We start from the raw sequence: 22,620 nt of genomic DNA, 5'->3' as shown, positions 1-22,620 counted from the left end.
CTCAACCTCCCGAGTAGCTGGGACTACAGGCACCCACCGCTACGCCCGACTAATTTTTGCATTTTTAGTAGAGGCGGGGTTCCACCATTTTGGCCAGGTTGGTCTCGAACTCCTGACCTCAAATGATCCACCCACCTCAGCCTCGCAAAGTGCTGGGATTACAGGCGTGAGCCACTGCGCCCCGCCTTAAGACGTTTTCTACTTGTCGACCCCACTCACCTTCCTCAGTACCACTCATTCATCCGAACACTCATTCTCCGAGCCCAGTCCCGACTAACCAGGCCCACCTTGGAGCCTCAGCCCCGCCCCCTCTTTACTCGCCCCCTCTTTACTTGCCCCCTCCCTTGGGCCTATCCAGGTCCTCTCGGGTTTCCAGGCTTCTCAAGTCTCCACGTCTTCACACTGAGTCTAAGTCTCTGTTTCCCTCCCCGTGTCCCCTTTCAGTCCAGCCTGTTCCCCTTGCGCGGGAAAGTCCTCCATCTCTAGTATCCGCCCCAGTGCAGTCTCATCTGGACTGTTTCTGCTTTCTGCGGCCCTCTCTTTTGCAAGCAATGCTCCTCCTCACCAGGTCCTGCCTAACAGTGTTTTAGGTGAGGGCATGCGATCGCTTTTGTTTCTCTCCGCCGCTTCCTCAGCCCAATGAGGACAGCCTCTCTCATGGTGGCTCCGCCCCTCCAGGCCAGTCGGGCATCTTTAAATAGCTTGGCCGTATCCCCTCCTCCGTCTACCCCGCCCGCACTTTTTTCAGTTCAGTCAGGTCTGTCTGTCATATCTAGCCCCGCCTTCCCCTAGCTCCCAGTGCAGCCGAACACAATCAGTAGTAACCGGTCCCGCCTCCTTTGACGCCCCGCCCCGCCCCTCCGCCCTGCTCTCTAAGAAAGAGCCAATCGCTGTGTCTCATTGGCGACCCGGCCTCGTCCAGCTGGGTCGCGTTAGAGTGCCCGCCCCACTTCTCCCGGCCACAGCCCCGCCCCACCTCCCCCAGGCCAATCAGTTTGGTTTCTCTCCCCTAAGCCACGCCCCTGTCACCTCGCTCCTCCTCCCACCCAATCCCGTCAGTCTGTCCCTCCGCGTCCCCGCCCCCTGTGTCCCCGCCCCTCCCGCCCCGCCCCCCGTCCAATGCTGAGCTCAGTCTGCGTCTCGTCCTTCCGCGGGCGCCAGGGGGCCAGCAAGCAGCAGCCGGCGCCACCGCCGCAGCCGCCCGAGTCCCCGCCGCCGCCACTGCTGCCGCCGCAGCAGCAGCAGCCTGCGCAGCCCGGCCCCGCCGCGTCCCCGGCGGGCCCCCCGGCACCCCGCGGGCCCGGGGGCCGGCGCGCCGAGCCATGCCCCGGGCTGCCGGCGGCGGCCATGGGGCGGCACGGCGGCGGCGGTGGCGACAGCGGCAAGATCGTGATCAACGTGGGCGGCGTGCGCCATGAGACGTACCGCTCGACGCTGCGCACCCTGCCGGGGACGCGGCTGGCCGGCCTGACGGAGCCCGAGGCGGCGGCACGCTTCGACTACGACCCGGGCGCCGACGAGTTCTTCTTTGACCGGCACCCGGGAGTCTTCGCGTACGTGCTCAACTACTACCGCACCGGCAAGCTGCACTGCCCGGCCGACGTGTGCGGGCCCCTGTTTGAGGAGGAGCTCGGCTTCTGGGGCATCGACGAGACCGACGTGGAGGCCTGCTGCTGGATGACCTACCGGCAGCACCGCGACGCCGAGGAGGCGCTCGACTCCTTCGAGGCGCCCGACCCAGCGGGCGCCGCCAACGCCGCCAACGCCGCGGGCGCCCACGACGGAGGCCTGGACGATGAGGCGGGCGCGGGCGGCGGCGGCCTGGACGGAGCGGGCGGCGAGCTCAAGCGCCTCTGCTTCCAGGACGCGGGCGGCGGCGCCGGGGGGCCGCCAGGGGGCGCGGGCGGCGCGGGCGGCACGTGGTGGCGCCGCTGGCAGCCCCGCGTGTGGGCGCTCTTCGAGGACCCCTACTCGTCGCGGGCTGCCAGGGTGAGCGCGCTCTCGGGGCCCCCATCTATCCCACCCCCGCCTCTCTAGGCGCCCCCAGTCTCCCAGGAGCGCCCCGGCTCCACCCCTCCGGGTCTCTCTAGGCTTCTCAGCCTCCTGGAAGCCTCTTCCTCAGTCGAGTCTCCTGGGCTCCTCCGAACACACCCCCCTCTCGCAGCCATCCCCCAGATCCTCCAAAAACAGATCTCCAACCTTCAGGCTCTTCCAGATCCCTCCAAAGCCCCTCCCCCCACCGCCCCGCCGCCAAGACCAGCCTAGACCCTTAGACACTTCCTCCAGATCGTGAAACTCCCGTGCTTCTCTGAACAACCCGGTCCCTACCTTTCCTGGGCTCCTCTGAGACCCTCTCCAACCCTCACGTCTTCTGGGCCCCTGCAAATGTCTTCTCACTACTCTTGGTCACCGTCCAGCCCTCGGTTTCTTGGACCTTCCCCAAGCCCTTAGAAGACATCCCTTCTCAGCCCTCAAATTCTCCTAAGCCCTGTGAATACTGTTCCCCACTTCCCCCCCTCCCGACTCTCTAGGGCCCCCTCTTCAACTCTCAGTCTCTCCCGGCACCTCCCTGATTCACCGCGTGGCCCCTCTCCCAGAAGACCTCTCTCCAAGTTTGAATCTCCTGATTATTTTTTCCACCCACTTCCTGCGGTATCTTCTGCTCTCAAAGTCTCAGAAAACTCTCCCACCCCAATCTCACAGCCTTCCGGACTCCTCTGAACCTCCACTTGTTCTTGCCTGGACATTTTCACCTTCCCCTCACTGCAATACTGAGTCTTGGGGCATCTTCTCCGCTGGAACCTCCCGGCCCCCTCTGTGTTCACTCTGTGTTCAACACTCTTCAACCTCCACGCCAACTCCCATCCCAAGGACTTTCTCCATAAAGCTCCAGACTTCCCCCAAGACTTTCACACTCCTCCTCAGTGTCTCCAGAAGCATCCCATGCCCCCATCATATGCCTTTCCTCTCCAGAACCCTCACATGTCCTCCAGGATTGTTCTTCCTCCTCCAGAGATCCTCGCAGCTTCTCCTCTCCATCATTTTAACCGCACAGTACACTCTCTGTCCCTGGGACTCCCCCTATCCAAAGCCCCCACGGCCCCTTTCCTAGTCTAAGTGACTTTCCCTGCTGCTCTAGAACTTTTTCTAACCTAAAACCCTGGGACGCCCCTCAAGTCATCAGCCCTGAAACTTTCATCTCAAAATAGCTTACAATTATTTCTACTTTGCCCTCGGATTCCTTCCACCTGCCCTCTTCCTTTCTCAACCCCACCTGTGCAAAACCCAGAACCTAGCCCCTCAGTCTGTCCCCCTCCATCGAACTGAACCAAAGAGCCTTCTCTCTCTCCAAATTACAGATTTTCCCTAAAGCTGTCTCCATCGCTCCTAGAAAACTTTCCTCAAGCATCCATATACTTCCTAGGCTAAATGACTACCCTCCCCCTGGGTTCTCTCCTGAACCTCTTCCTCCTACTAACTTCCTCCCTGTCCGGGGGACCCCAGAGGGAGAATGTGGTGGAAAAGGGGGGCGGTGCAAAATGGGAGCAATTGGAAATGGGGGAAATAAGAGCGATCCCAGGATCCCCTCTGGGGCTCCTGGGGACCCAAACACCCAGAGGAGCAGGTCTTGACCCCCTCCCCCCACCGTGCCGCGTCCTGAGCCTGGAAGGACGCGGAGCCGCAGTGCCGCATTCGCGCGGGGGGGGGGGGGGGGGCGCCTGGAGCCACCGCATAAAGTTTGGTCCCCAGAAAGCGCTGAGTTGGCGAGATTTGGGGTTGGATGGGGGGAAGTGGGGAAGAGGAGGTGCGGAAGGGACATGGCCCTAGATGCCCCCTCAAGACACTGAGCGGCTCCTTCCCCCATGGCCTGCCGGGGCGCCCTTCTCTCCTGTGACCCCATTGAAGGGTGCTGAGGTGAGGGGCGGGATGAAGGTAGAGTTCTGTGATGGTCAGGCTAGGTGTTCGGGACAGCTACGGGAGACACTCATTTACTCCACAAATGTGTTTTGGGTGTCCACGGTGTGCCGAGCCCTTTCCAGCCTCCCAGTGAGATGGCATGAGAGAGTTGGGAGCTGAGGCCAAAGCAAAGTGGAGGGTCCGACCCTACAGCCCCCTGCCCCCGCCCCCTTCCTCGTAATCACTCCTTTCCTTTTTACAGAGACTCGATGCCCTCCTACCCCTTCTGCTTTTGACACACCCTGGAGTAAGGGGTTAAACCAGCCCGACGCTGTCCAGCCTCTGCAGCCGCGCACTGCGGCGGGTGCCCACCTTCCCCTGTGCCCTAGAAGGGAAGGAGTTAATTAGACTCCTGGCCCGCGGCCTCCCGCCGGAAAGCAGCAACACTGCGGCTGCGCGTTGATTACTAGGCTCCGGTCCGGAAGGGGTTAAGATGGCCCCGAGCCGCTGCGGCTGCGCACTGCGGCGGGGGAGCTGTCCGCGGTACTGGCCGCCGTGCGCCCCGCCCCTCGGCCCGGCCGGCCCGCCCCCACTGCGGTGCTGCAGCTAGCGCCGAGCGCCCGGCTCGGAGGGGGCGGGGAGGAACCAGGCATGCGCTCTGCGGAGGCCTCTGGCCTCTTAAACCACTGCAGAGAAGCGAAGGTGGGGGTGGGGGGAGTGCAGAGAGGATCTGCGCCGGCCCCCAGCCCACCCCAACGTCCAGGGTCCTCTCTGTGGCCCTGAAACTCTCCATCCCCTACTTCTCAGCTCTGCACCTCAGTGAAGTCAAGCCCAGAGCCCAACCCCTGTGGAGGAAGTGGGGTGCACAGAGGGAGAGTGCTGGCCCTTGGCCCACCCCAAAGTCCAAGGTCCTCTCTGTGGTCCGGCAGTGGCCTCCCTGTGCTCTGTGCCCCTGATTAGAAGCAAAACTCCCCATGCCCTCCCTCCTGCACTACCCACAGGATTAAAACCCTCTCTTTACTATAACACCTGTCTTCCTTCCCTCTCCAATGCACTCCTCTCCCCTCCCACCCCTCTGCGTATCTGATAAAGCCCACGACATCTCTAGGGGCCTGGCCCATTGCTTTCCTTCTCCGAGACCCTGACCCCACTCCCTCCTCTTCTAGGCCTTCATCAAAACCCACATCACTATGTGGCAGGACTCTGGTTATCCCCCATCTTGAAATGGCTCAGGACCCTTCATCCCTCATTCTCTGCCCCTTTGGCAAATGCCCTAACTTCTCTTTGGCCCTGGCTCTGCCTTCTCCCACAATGTCCAGGCCAATGACTCTCCCTTCCTCTGCAGGGCCCTAAACCCTGCCTGACTCTCCTTTTTTATCTCTTCTTCCATTTTTGCAGGCTTAACCCTTCAACCCCTCCTCCCTTAAGGGCCCTGACCCCCAGCTCCCCTCTGTGGCACCACCCCTGCCCTGTCCTCTCTGGGTGAGGCCTTGGCCTTGCCCCCCAACTAACTGCTGCCTGCATACCCTAACAACAGCTCAGGTCTTCTTACTGTGTTCCAGGCACTGCTCCAAGCACTGTGTTTGGAGCCAAGTCCTTCGTACACTTATCTAATTTAATCCTCACAACAATCCCACTACAAACTTCTGGTTCAGAAAGCTCAATCTCCATGCCCAGTTTTGACAGGTTAAAAGCCAGATTCATACCCAGGCTCTCTGACTCTTAACTACCTCATGATTTTGCCTCCCTGCCCACCTTTTCCCCTTCCCCTCTGCTCAGCTCCAAGTTGAGCCCTAAAGCATCCGAGACACACAGGATGTGTGATCTTAGGCCCTGTGGCTCCCGTCCTACAGCAGAATCCTTGGACCCTGCTGGGGAGCCTTGAAATAGGACACAGGGAACAGGAGGGTGGGGGGAGGTGGTCTAGGAAACAGCAAGGGTCCAGAAATGTTTCCAAGGAAAGAAGCTGCCCATCTGCTGCGTCTGCTGGGGCCAGCTCTTCTCCAACTGCCTGTTCCTTTCTCTCCCCTTTTGCTAGCTTTAGAGGGGAGAATGGGATTCTGGAAGTGATGGAGCCACAGGGCTGAGACACCTGGATTTTGCCCAGAGTTTGGGCCCAGGAGGCTGGGGAAGGGGTCACTGGAAGGTCTTCTGGATGTTATGGCCAACCGGATGCCTAGGTCACCTCTTCCTCTCTCTCCCTCCCTGCCCTGCAGTATGTGGCCTTCGCCTCCCTCTTCTTCATCCTCATCTCCATCACCACCTTCTGCCTGGAAACCCATGAGGGCTTCATCCATATCAGCAACAAGACGGTGACCCAGGCCTCCCCGATCCCCGGGGCGCCTCCGGAGAACATCACCAACGTGGAGGTGGAGACGGAGCCCTTCCTGACCTACGTGGAGGGGGTGTGCGTGGTCTGGTTCACCTTCGAGTTCCTCATGCGCATCACCTTCTGCCCAGACAAAGTGGAGTTTCTTAAAAGCAGCCTCAACATCATTGACTGTGTGGCCATCCTGCCCTTCTATCTCGAGGTGGGCCTCTCGGGCCTCAGCTCCAAGGCCGCCAAAGACGTGCTGGGCTTCCTGCGGGTGGTCCGCTTCGTCCGCATCCTGCGCATCTTCAAGCTGACCCGGCACTTCGTGGGGCTGCGCGTGCTGGGACACACGCTCCGCGCCAGCACCAATGAGTTCCTGTTGCTCATCATCTTCCTGGCCCTGGGGGTGCTCATCTTCGCCACCATGATTTACTATGCCGAGCGCATCGGCGCTGACCCCGATGACATCCTGGGCTCCAACCACACCTATTTCAAGAACATCCCCATTGGCTTCTGGTGGGCCGTGGTCACCATGACGACCCTGGGCTATGGAGACATGTACCCCAAGACATGGTCGGGGATGCTGGTTGGGGCGCTGTGTGCCCTGGCGGGGGTGCTGACCATCGCCATGCCCGTGCCCGTCATTGTCAACAACTTTGGCATGTACTATTCGCTGGCCATGGCCAAGCAGAAGCTGCCCAAGAAGAAGAACAAACACATCCCCCGGCCCCCTCAACCAGGCTCACCCAACTACTGCAAGCCTGACCCACCCCCGCCACCCCCGCCCCACCCGCACCACGGCGGCGGGGGCATCAGCCCGCCGCCACCCATCACCCCACCCTCCATGGGGGTGACTGTGGCCGGGGCCTACCCAGCGGGGCCCCACACGCACCCCGGGCTGCTCAGGGGGGGAGCGGGTGGGCTGGGGATCATGGGGCTGCCTCCTCTGCCGGCCCCCGGGGAGCCTTGCCCGTTGGCTCAGGAGGAGGTGATTGAGATCAACCGGGCAGGTGAGCCTGGGTGTCAGGGGTCAGGGACACAGGTGGAGACCCGGGAGAACTGGGGAGGTAGCTGCCGGGGTTCAGAGAGCCTGGGGTGGTTGGCGTCAAAGAGGTGAGGGAGAAGAAAGCCAACAGCAGGAGCTCAGGCCGAGGAGGCACAGATAATCACACAGAGACATAGGTTTCATGTGAAAGAGTTTTGAGGAGAAATAGATTTGCAAGGTATTCAGAGGGGCTGGTGAGGCAGAGGCAGTGTCAGAGTGTACTCTCCGCTGTACAGAGAGAGGGACCCGGAGGAGAGTGGGGCTCAGAGAGAGGGTCTCACGTGAACCACAGGCAGACCCAAAGCAGAACCCTGGGGACGGTGGCAGCATCTGAGCATCCGGGAGACAGCCCTGAGGGAAGAGAGACTGAAGCCGATATGGTTGGAGACGGAGAGTCAGAAACCGAGAGATTGTCATGGAGACCAGAGAAAGAGATGGGATGTAGATTTTGGGCGGAGGTGGGGGCGGTCAGCGGCAGAGTTTGGGTTCTAATGACAGCGAGCTCAAGAGGCGGACAGACTTCAAAACAGAGTCAGGCCAGGGCACAGCCCCCAGGGCAGAATGGAAACCAGGACCTGGTCAGTCGGCTTTGCTGCTGGCTGCCTGGGAGAGTCCCGGAGAGCGATCCAGAGAGGTGCTGCTCAGAGGAAGAGACGAGCGAGATGAGGGAGAAGAAAGTTCCCTGTGGTTCTGTGTGTGTTCCTCCCCCAGGGGGTGTCTATGCCTCAGAGGCAGTGGCTGGGGAGTTTTAGGAGGAAGGAGAGACTGGCGGCTCCCGCTGCATCGCCCCGCCTTAAGTAGGTCAAGAAAGGGAGCTGGGCCACCTGGCCCCCATCTTGCTCCCTCAGCTGCTGACCCAGTTTCACACCAATTAAATATAGCTGGAGTCAGAGCCTAGGGGACCCCCACGTCCCACCTCCCATCTCTGACCTTCCGCAGCCCTTCCCCTTGGTGCCCTTCCCAGAGCCCAGCACTGCTCCCTAAACAGCCACTTCCTAGCCTGCCACATCCTCTCCAGTCATCCCTCCACCCCCTACCCCTACCCCAGCCAAGCCCCCCGAAGTTCGCTCCAGCCAACCACCCCCCAGCACTGCCTCACCTCTCCAACACCAAGCTTGCTTCATCCACAACCATCTCTTTTTTTTTTCCTTCTTCTTCCAAGACGAAGTCTCACTCTGTCTCCCAGGCTGGAGTGCAGTGGCAACATCGTGGCTCACTGCAACCTCTGCCTCCCGGGTTCAAGTGATTCACCTACCTCAGCCTCCAGAGTAACTGGGAATACAGGCGCCCGCCACCGTGCCCGGCTAATTTTTGTATTTTTTTTTTTTTTTTTTTTTTGAGGTGGAGTCTCGCTCTGTCGCCCGGACTGGAGTGCAGTGGCCAGATCTCAGCTCACTGCAAGCTCCGCCTCCCGGGTTTACGCCATTCTCCTGCCTCAGCCTCCCGAGTAGCTGGGACTACAGGCGCCCGCCACCTCGCCCAGCTAGTTTTTTTGTATTTTTAGTAGAGACGGGGTTTCACTGTGTTGGCCAGGATGGTCTTGAACTCCTGACCTTAAGTGATCTACCCACCTCGGCCTCCCAAAGTGCGGGATTACAGATGATGCCACCACGCCTGGCATCTTTTATCTTTTTTGGAGACAGGGTCTCACTCTATCACCCAGGCTGAAGCAGTGAAACTATCATGGCTCACGGCAGGCTGACGTCCCAGTTTCCAGTGATCCTCCTGCCTCAGCCTCCAGAGTAGCTGGGACTATAGGCGTGTACTACTATACCCAGCTAATTTTTCTGTTTTTTGTAGAGATGGGGTTTTGCTATCTTGCCAGGGCTGGTCTCAAACTCATGGCCTCAAGCACTTCTCCCGCCTCAGCCTCACAAAGTGCTGGGATTATAGGCATGAGTCACTGTGCCCAGCTCCAGACCATATCTTTAAACAGCACCCCACCCCAGTCCTGCCCTTCCTGGCACCCCACACCTGGCACCACCACCACACCCCAGCTCTCAACACCTCCCTGCACCACCAGAATCTGTCCAGCTCCCTGTTCAGACCACCCTTCCCGACTGCAGTTGCCCTTCCCAGCACTCAACACCCTCCCCTATGATCACCCCCCAGCCACACCCCCTTGACACCCTCTCCCAGCTGTGCCCCCTGCCACCCTCCTGGCCACTCCTTCCCATCACCCTGCCCTTGAATCTCCACTTCCAGTGCCAAACATCCTCCGGCGCTCCCAGCATCTGCTCCGCGCAGACATCTCGCCCCACCACGTGTCCACCGCACCTCACGCTCTCCTTTGTTTCTGTCTGACCCCCTCGGCATGCAGATCCTCGCCCCAATGGGGATCCGGCAGCAGCTGCACTTGCCCACGAGGACTGCCCAGCCATTGACCAGCCCGCCATGTCCCCGGAAGACAAGAGCCCCATCACTCCTGGAAGCCGTGGCCGCTACAGCCGGGATCGAGCCTGCTTCCTCCTCACCGACTATGCCCCTTCCCCTGACGGCTCCATCCGAAAAGGTGAGGTGTCCCCCCACTGGCCCCCTGGGACCCTCCCTCTCTCTCCCCTGCCCAGGGGAGGGAGGAGAAGGGAATGGGGGAGGAGGCGCTGGACTTCCCTTCCCCCTTCCCTTGACCCCAAACTGCCTCCATCCCAGATCTTCCCTATACCCCCCGCACCAAGTTTCCTCACCACTGACCCTTCAACTGTCTATTCCATGTCCATCCCCCCAACCCTCTGGCCTCTCCCCCACCCCCAGCCACTGGTGCTCCCCCACTGCCCCCTCAAGACTGGCGTAAGCCAGGCCCCCCAAGCTTCTTGCCCGACCTCAACGCCAACGCCGCGGCTGGATATCCCCCTAGTGGATGAACCCCTCCCCCCGGGGTAAGTAACCCCACCCTCTGATTCCCCCAACCCCCAGACTCCCCACTCCTGCCCGACTAACCCCTCTGAGAACATGCGGCCCCCACTGACCGAGACTCCGGCCCCTCACTGCAAGCAGCTGCACCCAGTTAACCCCCAGCTCCTGACACTGACCCCACACCCACCTACCCAGGACTCACCCTGCTCCTCACTAACCCCCGAACTAACCCAACCCTGCCTCCCACACTGCGCCTGCCCTCATGACTGACCCCCTCCCCACCCCCATCACCATCTCTGCCTCCCTCCTGCGCCCCAGGGTTTTTTTTTTTTTTTAATTCAATCAGGAAAACGGGGGGTGGGGGGCATACCCAGAACACTTCTGGGTACAGAATGGGGAGAGAAAGGCTTAGCCATCCGTCCATGCCTCTGTGAATTCGGCCAGCACTTAGACAGCACCCACGCGTCCTAGGTACTGGGCATGGGGAGTTCAACCATGAACAAAATCCATGCCCCCAGGAGCTTCCGCTTTGGAGCAGGAGGCAGACACAGACCTAGAAAGTCATGGTTTGAGGCGATATGTGCTAAAATGGAGGGAGCACACACAGTAAGAGGAACACTAAAAACTCCCAGGGGGTGGGGCCGGGCATCAGGGAAGACTCGATATCTGCAATGGGGCCTTAAGGTTGAGCAGGAGTTCTGGCCACGTGCAGAGGAAGCAATCCCGTCAACAGGAATGGTTGGAGGGAACTGCAGGACAGAACCTAGGAGACTAGACCCTGGAGGGAGGATTCTCAGGTAGAGATGAGGCAGGTGCCAGGCTGAGAGGCTGCAGCCTTGTCTAGGGGCCTGGGGAGGAGGCAGGTGAGCTGCAAGGGGCAGCTCTGGGGTCTTGCGAGGACGGACTGGAGGTGGGAGGCTGGAAGTCAGGAGGCTGGAGAGGAGGCTGAGGTGACAGGTGGAAGCCTGAGCTGGGGCCAGGGCTGTGAGGATGGAGAGGAAGGGACGAGGCAGAGAGTCAGGGGTCAGGGATCAGAAGGGATAGGCTGGAGGCTGCCGGCCATGCAGAAGTGAGGGGGATAGAGGGTGGTGCTATTTAGTAGAGGAATCATTCAGCAAACATCGCCAAGTTCCTAGCATCACCACATGCTAGGATTTTAACATATATTATTTAATCCTCATAACAACTCGAGCCAACTCCTGGCTCCTTTCATTCATGTGTTCAATCCATTCACTGTTTCAGCAACTGATTCTTTTTTTTTTTTTTTTTTTTTTTTTGAGCGTGTCTTGCTCTGTCACCCAGGCTGGAGTGCAATGGCGCAATCTCGGCTCACTGCAACCTCCGCCTCCTGGATTCAAGCAATGGGGTCTCGCTATGTTGGCCAGGTTGGTCTTGAACTCCTGGGCTCAAGCAGTCCTCCTGCCTTGGCCTCCCAAAGGGCTAAGATTATAGGTGTGAGCCACCACCCATGGCCACAACTGATTCTTGAGAACACAGTTGCAGGCACTACAGATTTGGGATTACACAAAGCATGAATCTGCCATCACAGTTTACAATCTCTAGATTGTAAGGGGTCAGCAAACTAACTCCAGCCTGAGGGCCTGATCTTTCAGCCATCTGTTTTTGTAAATAAAGCTTTATTGGAACACAACCATGTGAAGCTACAACAGCAGAGTGGAATAATTGGGACAGAGACTATACAGCCCCCATGCCCAAAAGATTTACTATGTGGCCTTTTACAGGAAAAGTTTCCAGCCCCTCATAGGAGGAAGCAGAAAATAAGCAATTAAGGCTGGGTGGGGTGGCTCACGTCTGTAATCCCAGCACTTTGGGAGGCCGAGGAGAGTGGATCACTTGAGGTCGGGAGTTCGAGACCAGCCTGGCCAACATGGTGAAACCTCATCGTCTCTACTAAAAATACAAAACTTAGCTGGACATGGTGGTGCACGCCTGTAGTCCGAGCGACTCAGGAGGCTGAGGCAGGAGAATCACCTGAACCAGGGAGGCAGAGGTTGCAGTGAGCCAAGATCACGCCACTGCCCTCCAGCCTGGGCTACAGACAGAGTGAGACTCCCTCTCAAAAAAAAAAAAAAAAAAAAAAAAGAAGAAAAGAAGCAATTAAGATAAAGATAAAAGAACAAGACTATTACTCTGGCCACTTCAGTTAAAGAGGTGTGGCTGGGCACAGTGGCTGCTGCCTATAACCCCAGCACTTTGGGAGGCCAAGGTGGGAGTATCGTTTAAGCCCAGGAATTTGAACCCAGCCTGGGCAACATAGCAAGACCATTTCCTCAAAAACAAAAAACTTAGGTGTGGTGGTGCATGCCTTTAGACCCAGCTACTTGGGAGGCTGAGGTGGGAGGATTGTCAGAGCCCAGGAGTCTGGGAGGCTGCATTCAGCCATGATTGTGCCATGGTGCTCCAGCCTGGGGGCACAAAGTAAGACCCTGTCTCTGGGGAAGAAAAGGAGTTCTGCAAAGGACTTTTTGAGGAGATGACACAGAACCTGGAGGTTGAAAATGGCCAGGCAGGCAGAAGGAACAGCAAGTGCAGACCCTGAGCTTCCCCGCAGGAGGGGGTGGAGGATGAGCTTTGCTTGTTCAAGGGACAGCAAGCAGCACAGTGAGGCTGATCCCAGTGGCCAAGGGGAGAGGGCTGCTGGAGTCCAGGGAGAAAGATCAGGACGGTTTCCGCCATGCTGAGGAGACTTTATCTTAGATGCGAAGGGAAGCCACCTGAACATATGTGATTCATCACGCATTCATTCAACAGCTGTCTATGGAATCTTCTTTAGAAATGCAGAGACACATCCTAAAGAATCCCTGTCCACAGCCTAAGGAGATGGCGTAGGGGAACCTGGGGGGCCTCACCGAAACCCCTGGGTTTCACAGACGTTCAGGGAAGGCCATGACCAACCCACCACCCCAGGCCACAGAGCACAAGGGCTGAGACCCCAGGCTTCCAGACTCCTAGTCCAGAGTGGGGACTGTCTGGCTCCTCTTGTTCCATCCCCCCTCACCTCTCCTTTTTGCAACCCCACCCCCCATCATTGTCCATTTCCATCTCATTACCCCGCCGAATCCCCTCCCTGCTCCTATCTAACTCCTCCCCCTGCTTGCACCTACTCCCAGTCCTTTACCTCCCTTTGTTCCCCATCCCCAGGTCTGGAGGGGCCCCTGTGGGATTGAGGGGGAGGGGGTGTGGGGAGGGTGTGGGCCTATGAGTGAGGGAGGATTGGGGTGGGGGTGGCTGGGTGGGGGAGGTTCCTGCTTCTCTTGCCTATGATGCCAAAATCCATTCATTGAACTCAAATCATGGCTGGAGCTGATGGGGTTGGCTGAAGCCTCTATCCCTGGTGCCCTGGATCCTTCCCCCTCCAGCCCTCTCGAAGCCTTTTCCTTGCTGTCCTTCAGCCCCACAACCCTCCCTCCCACAAGACCCCTTTGACCTATTGTCCCCCATGCTCCTTCCCCCAAGAGTCTCTCCCACCACAACCTTTCCTTCACAACCTTTTTGTTTTTTTGAAACGGGGTCTCGCTCTGTCGCCCAGGCTAGAGTGCAGTGGCGCAATCTTGGCTCACTGCAGCCTCTGCTTCCTGGGTTCAAGTGATTCTCCTGCTTCAGGCTCCAGAGTAGCTGGAATTACAGGTGCTTGCCACCACGCCCGGCTAATTTTTGTGTTTTTAGTAGAAACGGGGTTTTGTTGGCCAGGCTGGTCTCCAACTCTTGGACTCAAGTGATCCGCCTGCTTTGGCCTCCCAAAATTCTGGGATTACAGGTGTGAGGCACTGCGCCAGGCTCCTTCCCTCCCTAATTGTTCCCTACAGTCCTCCCAAGACCCTCCTTCCCCCCAGGCTTATCCTCCACCATGCTCCTCCCTCCTACATCTGCTCTCACCTGATCACTGGCTCCCACTCCTCCCCAGCACTCTCCCTCCTCCCATCCTTCCCCCCCCTTACCCTAGCCACCTCGGAAGCTCCTTTCATATTTGATGTCTCAGCTGCCCCCCCATTTCACTGCTCCCCTCCCCGGAAAACACCAGAGAGGAGGAAGAGATCCCGGCGGCGTTTCTCCGTCCCCCCAACAGTGAGGCTGTGTTGGGGGGTTTCCCCGACCATCCTCTCTCCACCCCCGTGACTCTGTGTATTTCTGTCCCCAGCTCTTGTCACCGCCTGAGACCTCGTGAGACCCTCGGTCCCCCCCTGTCCCTTCCCCCCAGGTTAGCAATTGGGAATGGCTGGGAGGGGGTGTCCCCAAGACACCGGGCTTCAAATCTACCCCCAAGCCCTCTCTGCTATGATCAAGACACCTTTGTCCAGACAGCTCCCTTAGCATTGCCTGGAAAAGCCACAGAACTCCCTGCGGGGGCGCCGAACCTTGCAGGCAGACCCCGGCTTTGTAGAAACCACACACACTGCTGCTGGATCTTGAGTCCCATTAGCTGTGAGACCCCCGTGAGAGCCTTCCCGCACCCGTCAGAAGCCCAGAGCCTTCTTGGACCTTTTAAAGATGTCCCTCCCCCCAGCACCGCTCCCAGCGCTCCCCCTCGTCCTTAGAATCTTCTGGAGGAGCCTCCCCCCCCCGCCCCCCCTGCTCCTGGCTCCTGGAGTTCTCATCTGATTCCCCAAGGGCACTGCCAGCTTCGCTCCACTCAGCCCCTCGCAGACCCCACCCCCTGCCTGCCCTCTTTCCCTACAACTAGGTCAGCCCCCAGCCCCGCCACAGCGGCCGCACCGTTCCCTGCCCTCTCCGCTGGCTGCTCCCACGTGCATTCCACCCAGCCCCTCCCCACGCCCCTGCCGCCCACCATCCCGCCTTGCTGCCCCCAGCCTTTTGCCTGAGATGAGGGGACCAATGGAGGGGGGAAGGGGGGCGGACTGTGGTGGGAGTGGGGCGGGGGAGGCTCGGTGGGCACCAACCTGCCTCCTAATCCGGAGTCTCTCCCCCCTCCCCATGTCTCCACCTTTCTCATCGATGTTGACTGACTCCCCGATTTGTTCACTTTCTCTCTCCATCTCCTTGGTCCATCTCTGTCCATCTCTTGTCTCTTGCCATCTGTCCTTTGTGTCTCTGTGTCTGCCTGTCTCTGTCTCTCTTGCCTTCTTTGTCTCTCTGGGTATCTCTTGTCCTCTTCTTCCATTTCTCTCTCTCTCTATCTCTTTCTCCCTGCCTTGGGTCTCTCTATCGGACCCTTCCCTGCACCCTCATCTTCGTGCTCCCCCCCTGTTTCTGCACACCTCCCCACCCCCCAGGTTACGAGAAATCCCGCAGCCTGAGCAGCATCGCGGGCCTGAGCGGGGTGTCCCTGCGCCTCGCGCCCCTTGCCACCCCCCCTGGCTCTCCCCGGGCCGCCCGCCGCGCTCCCCCGACCCTGCCCTCCATCCTCTAGCGCTCCCCTCCCCCCTGTGGGGGGACTCGGGGGTGACCAGGAAGAAGGTCAAAGGAGCTGGGGGTGGGGGGTGGGGAAAAGGGTTTTTTTAAAAAAATCAAAAAGTCATTAATAATATGCAACCGAGATGACGATGCCAGCAGACACCCCCGGGCCCCTCACCCCCAACCTGGGCCCCCAGGATGGAGAGAGGGGCCACAGCCCGTCCCCCCAACTCTTCCCCCCCCAAAAAAAGCCTTCTCAGGTCTCCACGAGCCATAGAACATCTCCCCTCCCATCAACTTGTGTAAATAAGTCCAAATTATGCCAGTTACATCTTGGGGCACCTCCCCCCACACACTGCATGCCTTCCCTAACCTGGAGCCCCCACTTCAAAGTCCACCTCAGCAATAAGCCGCCAGGGGCCGCATGCGCCGGTTTGAGGGGCAGGCAGTCTGGGAAGGGGGCTGGCACCTCCCAGGGGTTGGGCTGGCCTTTAAGGTCTCCAGCCTTCCCAACCTTCACCCCCGGAGGACAACCAACCCTGTGTGTTGATTAGGAGAAAACAAACCAGAAACTAGAAACAATGCAGGGGAAGGAGGAACAGTTACCCAAGCCCCAAATCGGAGTTGAGCTCAGATGGTGGGAGGGTGGGGCAGGCTTCCGACCTGCTCCCTCAGCTTTTAGGAGGATTCCTCTGGTGAATTTCACCCTCTCATCCACCCCTTCCCCCAGGGACCTGCTCGCCTCTATTCTTGCTGCATGGACCCAGACCTCCTATCCCAGAATTCCTGGGATGATCTGGCCCTAGCACATGAAATTCCCCAACTATCCCCCTCCATTCCCGGGACACGAGACCTGCACCCAGAATTCTGAGACTGACCCTGGCACCCCACATCTCCCAATCCCCACACACTCCTGCGACTTAACCTCTGCACACAGAGGCTCCCGGCACCACCCGTCCCCCCACTCCCGCCACCCTAAACACCCCCACCAAATTCCCTGAACTGCATCCCAGCACTTCTTGAACCTCCAAGACTTGACCTAGCTCTTTTCAGCTCAAATTCAGCCTTTGGGATGCTCCAAATCCTTCCCAAAACTGACATTTCCTGGACACCCCCAAATCCTCAGGCCTGTCCCCCACCCATACCCCCAAAGCCCCTTGTCCAGCCCAGGTTCCCTTGACGCTAGAACTTCCAAGATAGGCGCAACCTGTCTGCAATTCCAGGGAACCAGACCCTCCCAGGCACCCTCTTTGTCTTCCGCCTAACCCTGAGTCCCCTCCCTGAGATGGTGCCCCAAAGGTACCCTCTTCACAGACACCAGTGTTTCCCAGAGGGTCGTATTTGTACCCTTGGTGGTGTGCTAAGGTTTGAGGCAGTATGAGGACAAATACTCGTTTTAAAAGTTTTGTTTCTAATACGCATTTTGTACAGAAGCCGGTAAGCGCAGGCAGCTCTGCTTGGCTAGGACACGGTTTATTTAGGTTCAGAGTGTTTCCATCTAAAGCAGTCCACAAACGATCACAGAGGCTGTTCCCGAAGGGAGGGACACTGGCATATCAGAAGATTGGGAACCGACCACATACCCAACTCGGCTGGGATCCCAGCCTCCCCTTCCCCAGCGGTCCTCGCCGCGTCGCGCTCGCGGGTGGAAGATCATTTCCCACCTCCCATCCTGGCTCAAGGATGCGCTACCTCCCCCAAGCCCAGAGACCACACCGGTCCCAGACTCCTTAGCGGACCCCTCTTTTGGAGCCGGGGGCCCACGGAATTAGCCACCTCCCTCCCTCTGCTCCCACGGCCTCAGGAACCCCCCACCCGAGGGTGGATGGGGGGCGTCACTGAGCACGATTCTCGATGCAACGATTCCTATGCAAGGGGCATTTTGAGTCCCCCCCATCCTTCCCTCGGACCCTAAACCCTGGTGAATCAGGGGTGAGGGGTGGGGCGGGTTTTGGTGGGGGCGGGGCAAAGGGCTAGGGGCTCCAGACACCAGGGTACGGGGTGGGGACTGATTATATTGCCAAAGGGTTCAACTTCTTTAACAACCGCCCCCCTCCCTTTCCCCTGACCTTCACGAAAGCCGAAGGGGGCGGGGAAAGGGGGTGAGGGTCTTTTCCAAAGGGCACTGACCTCTTCCCAACGTCTCCCCCTGCTCGCCAATCGCCACACGTACCCAGCTTTTTAGTTCAGCTTTTCAAAATAACCACAATCATGATAAACTTCTACAAAACGTGATTCTCCTCCCCTCCCACCCCATCCCCCAAGTCAACAGTGTGGGATTCGGGGAGGGAGGGAGCGAGCTAAAGGGACTCTCTCCAAGTCCGGCTCCCCCTTTTCCCCCGGCCGCCAGGGTGCCTGCACCTACACGCATGCGCTGCATGACGCGCCCCCCACACGCATGTCGCACCCCTCCTGCGCTCCGGGAACGCACGGACACGGGCCAGGGGGCGGGGCGATTGGGGAGGAATGAATGGCGGGGGGGTTTTCCTGAGCTCCGCGGCTCACCCTCCCCAACACACACACACACACACAGCAATAAGTTTCTCTCACTCAAATGTGGGCGGGGCGGGCCTAGCCTGTCGCTGGTGGGGGGAGTGGCGAGGGGGCGCTCTCAGGGATGGGGGCGGGGTTCGGAGACAGTGTGGGGAGGGGAGGTCTGCAAATCGTCCAACTCTGGTGCTAATGGCGGGTCTTCTCAGCCCACCCGCAGGGCAGGGAGGGAGGGGTCGGCACGGCCCCTTCCCCAAGCCTCCCCCACGCCCACCCTGGGTGCATGAACCGCCCAATGCAGAAGCTGCCGCATGTCACCCCCCTCTCCCCAAAGAAAAAGTGTCATGCCCCCTTCCCACCCACCCTCACTCCCCACCAAAATAAACGTTTCCTTTTCATTTAAAAATTGCCTCCTGTGTACCTGCTGGGAAAGTCTCCTGATTTGGGCTGGGGCGCACAGAGGGATTGGGACTTCAAGAGTGGGGCCCTATTGCTGGGCACAGTGGCTCAGGCCAGTAATACAAGCACTTTGGGAGGCCAAGGACGCAGGAAGATCGCTTGAGGCCAGGAGTTCAAGACCTGCCTGGGCAACACAGAGAGACCCTGTGTTTACAAAAAATAAAATAAAATTAGCCAGGTGTGGTGGCATCTGTAGTCCCAGCTACTGAGGAGGCTGAGGTGAGAGGATCGCTTGAGCCTGGGAGGTCGAGGCTGCAGTGAGCCACGGTTGTGCCACTGCACTCCAGCCTGGGTGACACAGTGAGACCCTTTCTCAATTTTTTAAAAAAGGGGAGGATGGGCTTTGGTGGTCCTGACATCCTCTCCATGGCTTGCACCTTATTTAGGGCAAGCACCTGCCTCAGTTTCCCTGATGGTAAAAATGGGGATCAATACCTGTAACTGAAAAGTCACTGAGGACTCAGTCTGAGGAACGTGAGCCCCCGCACCCGCACGAGGGTGCCTAGTTCCCAGGGGAGGGATAGACCTGGGTCCCCAGGGTTGGGTCAGGGGCTGAGGGCTCAGACTCTATATGTGCTGACTCTGAGGCCAGACTGTCTGGGTTCAAACTGTTTCAACTTCTTGGTAGCTGTGTGTCCCTGGGCAAGTCACTCAGCCTCTCTGAGCCTGTTTCCACAACTCTAAAAGGGTAGGAGGGGCGTCACTTAGTTATTCAGCAAATATTGAGTGAATGCCTGCTGTGTGCTAGACACTGTTCTAGACAACGGAGTGCAATGAAATCTCTACCTGTAGTGCTGTGCTAAGGGTTAAGATAAACTGTGCTTAGCACAGCACCCAGCACAAACCACCACAGCTGCGTTTTTGTTTTGCTTTTGAGATAGGATCTCATTCTCACCCACGCTACACTGCAGTGGTGCAGTCATAGCTTGCTGCAGCCTCCACCCCCCCAGGCTCAAGTGATCCTCCCACCTCAGCCTCCCGAAGCACTGGGATCACAGGTATGAGCCACTGCAGCAGGCCTGTCATTTATTTTGCAAACACTTAAGAGTTGGCGTGAGTGCAACACCCCTTCTAGCACTCACTGGGGGCGTGGAGTGAGGGACGCTGCTGCTCTGAGACTGTTCGCTCATCTGTATAGTAGAGGGAATATTTCCATTATACACTGGGGTGGAAAGGAAAGGAGTTAAGAAGCGCCTGATCCACAGGAGGCCCCTGTAAACCCACGCAGCTGTGATCCGAACCAGCAGGCTGCCTGACCTGCTGCCCCAGCAGGCTGAAGCAGCCTGTGCCCAGCCTGCCCCATCAGAGACCCCCTGCGGGAACACACATAGCCACACAGACAGGCCAGTTGGGTTGGAGTTTATTTCTGCCAGAGCCTGGAGGCTGGGAGGATAACGGACACTCCTTCAGTCCCAGAGGGAGGCTCCAAACCCTCAGAGCAACCAGAAGGGAGGGCGGAGCATGGGCAGCAGCAGGAGTGAGAGGAGTCCCCTTGTCCTGCCCCTTTGCAAGGGTTCAAGGCTGCTGGAGGCCTGGGGTTTCTGCCACTCAGGAGTTAAGGGATGGACGCAGAAATGGAGGAAGGAGAGTGGCTACGTAGAGAGAGAGTGGGAGCGAGACTCCTAAAAAGATGCAGAGAGACCCTCAGAGAAGCCAAGAAAGACGGTGAGAGGGGAGGGAGGGAGAGAGAGAGAGAAGCAGAGGGAATGGGCTGTACTGGCTGAGGACGGTGGAGGAGCCGTGTCACTCCCTTCCTAATATCTATAGATCAATAACGAGGGAAGAAAGGACAGGGACTGACGGGAACACAGCTGGCCAACTGCACCCAGTCTCCCCCCAAGCAAGGTGGCTCCAGTCCTTGCCTCCCTGCCTGCCCCGCTCCTGTGTTTAGGGGTCATCCTTTGATGGGAGGTTGCAGGGGACCCAGGTGGGGTCTGATAAACGTCAGAGTGCGGCACCATTTCCAAAGGGCAGGAAGTCAGAGGGCGGGGTTCCTGGGACAGGGGCCCGTGGGGTCCAGGGAGGAAGGGGGCTGGGCCCCATCTGTTAGTGCATCTGGGGACAGGGTAGGGTCACTGGGGGTGGGCTGGTGGGGACCCCTCAGGCTCCGGGGATGGCCCAGACCCAGGCTCTGCTTCCTCTGTCTCCTCGTCGGATGCCACGCCCTCCTCTAGTCGGAAGACCTGCCGCACCGTCCGGGTGGTGAAGGTGAGGGGGCCGCGGCTGTGGGGAGGAGAGACCAGGATACAGAGATGAAATGAGGGGAAGGGAGGGGAGGAGAGAGAGAGAGAGAACAAAATAAGGGAGGAGAGAGAGATGAGATCAAGAGAAATGGAGGGAGATGGGCAGAAGCAATGGGGGGCAGAGAGAGATGGACACACAGAGGAGGAAAGGAGAGAAAGGCAGTGGTACGCGGTGGGAAAGGAGGGCACAGAGATGGGACAGGGAGAAATGCGTGTGGGAAGAAAGAAGTTACGTGGATCTGGCTCTCCCGCAACACAGCCGCTGTTCCCACAGCCCCACGCCCCGATGGATCCCATTTCCCCCTCCTGTTGCCCCTGGCAAAGCCTCGCGTCCCCCGGGGTTTATGGAGTGAGGGTGCTGCCCACCCATCAGGGCTACACGAGGGATGACCATACCGAAGCCGGTTCCTCAGTGTGGTCACTTCACGGTTCATGGACTCGGCCGACTCTGTGACATCCTCCAGCTCACGCTGCAGCCTCCGGCGGCCGGCCTGAGCCCGGGATGCCTCCTCCTCGGCCTCCTCCAGCTGCCGTTTCAGCTGCTTTACTCGAAGGTTTCCCTTCTCCAGCTTGGTGGGAGCAGGGGGACCGGGTTATATCTCCAGGTACTGTCATCACTCTCTCCCTCCCCAACAGCCCACTACTGCCCCATCCCTACGGCCCCCTGACTCTCTCTGCCCCATCCTCTGTTCTCTGTTTAGGCCTTGTTCTTTTCCCCTAAATCCCTCATGCCAGCTTCTACCCTGACCTCCAGTCGCTCCCCTCCAGGTTTTCTTCTACATGACCTCAGAAAGGTCTTCCTATACCCAGAGCTGACCCAGACCCTCCTGCTCACAATCGTTTCATGGCTCCCCAGTACCCCTGGGACAAGGTTCCAGCCCCTCAGCCTTGCACTCCAGGCCCCACAGGGTCTCTTTTTGGTCCAGTTCTCTCTTCCCATAAACCCACTGACCAGACCAACTTCACTGAGATCCTCCCCAGACCCTACCACCTCTCTCTTCAGGGAGGGAACATACATGATCTGACCTCATTTCTTATCATTCAACCCTCCTACCCCACATTTTCTGGTGTCAATGAGCTCCCATCACAAGAAGCAACTTGCAGATGCTGGACTGGAAGTGAGTGCAGATGCCATCCTGGCACTTGGCACATCAGCAGAGGGTTGGAATCAATGACTTTGCAATTCACAAATTCTGGCATCTAGGAAGGGCCCTTGTAGGGAGGTGAGGCAGCCAAAGTGAGGAAAGAAGTTAAACTCTACCAAGAAGCTAGACCAGGACTAAAATAACAACAGATGTTTATCTAGACCATACTGGTCTGCTTTTTGTTCTTAACTCACCAAACTTATTTCTGTACTTCAAGGCCTTTATACTTGCTGTTCCCTCCGACTGGCTCTTCTTCACCCTTCAGGTATCAATTTAAATGTCACCTTCTCAGAGAGTTCTTCCTGATCTCCCAACCTGAAGAGGATTCACCAGTCCTCTGTGTCTTCCTCTCTCTTCACTTTTTTTCTTCATAGTCCTTGTCACAATCTGTAATTATCTGCTGGTTTACAGGTTTATTGTGTCTCATCCTATGCTGAAAATGTAAGCTCCATGAGGGCAGGGACTTCCTCTGTTTCATTCACATCCATATCCCTAATGCCTACCACAGTATCTGGCACATAGTAGGTGCTCAATAATTGTTTGTGGAATGAATGGTAAATAAAGCACAGCTGAGCTTTTAAGGGCAGAGGGACTCTGTCCAGACAGACCTGGGATCTGATCCAGGCTCTATCGCTGTGATTCTGATGCAAAATATATCTTCTTAAAGTTTCAGTTTCTTCATCTGTGAAATGGAACTGGTGAGGAAATGCAAATGTGTATTTTTTATTTTTATTTTTATTTTTTTGAGACGGAGTCTTGCTCTGTCACCCAGGCTGGAGTGCAGTGGTGCGATCTCGGCTT

At 58.1% G+C, this 22,620-nt stretch overlaps 2 protein-coding genes across 6 annotated transcripts in view; one reads left to right on the top strand and one right to left on the bottom strand.

Annotated features, from left to right (window-relative positions):
- The first annotated feature begins 823 nt into the window (after window positions 1-823).
- KCNC3 (potassium voltage-gated channel subfamily C member 3) lies at window positions 824-18,378 on the top strand. 5 transcript variants are annotated; one of them, XM_033224197.1, is made up of 5 exons: window positions 824-1,989; window positions 6,114-7,221; window positions 9,577-9,768; window positions 10,008-10,132; window positions 14,269-15,235. In XM_033224197.1, the coding sequence occupies exons 1-4, from the start codon at window positions 1,120-1,122 to the stop codon at window positions 10,115-10,117; spliced, it is 2,280 nt and encodes a 759-aa protein (XP_033080088.1). In that variant the 5' UTR covers window positions 824-1,119; the 3' UTR covers window positions 10,118-10,132; window positions 14,269-15,235. The 5 variants fall into 5 exon arrangements, with proteins under 5 accessions (XP_033080088.1, XP_033080091.1, XP_033080089.1 ...); XM_033224200.1 differs by lacking the exon at window positions 10,008-10,132 and adding an exon at window positions 15,362-15,595 and having other exon boundaries at window positions 1,114-1,989; window positions 14,269-14,328; XM_033224198.1 differs by lacking the exon at window positions 14,269-15,235 and adding an exon at window positions 15,362-15,420 and having other exon boundaries at window positions 1,114-1,989.
- A 1,396-nt stretch (window positions 18,379-19,774) lies between these two features.
- The window catches only part of MYH14 (myosin heavy chain 14), a 95,629-nt gene continuing 92,783 nt past the window's right edge, over window positions 19,775-22,620 (bottom strand). Inside the window, 2 exon segments of the mRNA XM_033224192.1 lie at window positions 19,775-20,654; window positions 21,071-21,243. Of these exon segments, the coding sequence (XP_033080083.1) occupies window positions 20,504-20,654; window positions 21,071-21,243 (324 nt within the window). The 3' untranslated portion in view covers window positions 19,775-20,503.

The sequence above is a fragment of the Trachypithecus francoisi genome, unplaced genomic scaffold (assembly GCF_009764315.1).
Source record: "Trachypithecus francoisi isolate TF-2019V2 unplaced genomic scaffold, Tfra_2.0 Lachesis_group12, whole genome shotgun sequence".
Taxonomy (NCBI): domain Eukaryota; kingdom Metazoa; phylum Chordata; class Mammalia; order Primates; family Cercopithecidae; genus Trachypithecus; species Trachypithecus francoisi.
Note: the sequence above shows the minus strand (reverse complement) of the source record. Positions and strands in the feature narration are given on the sequence as shown.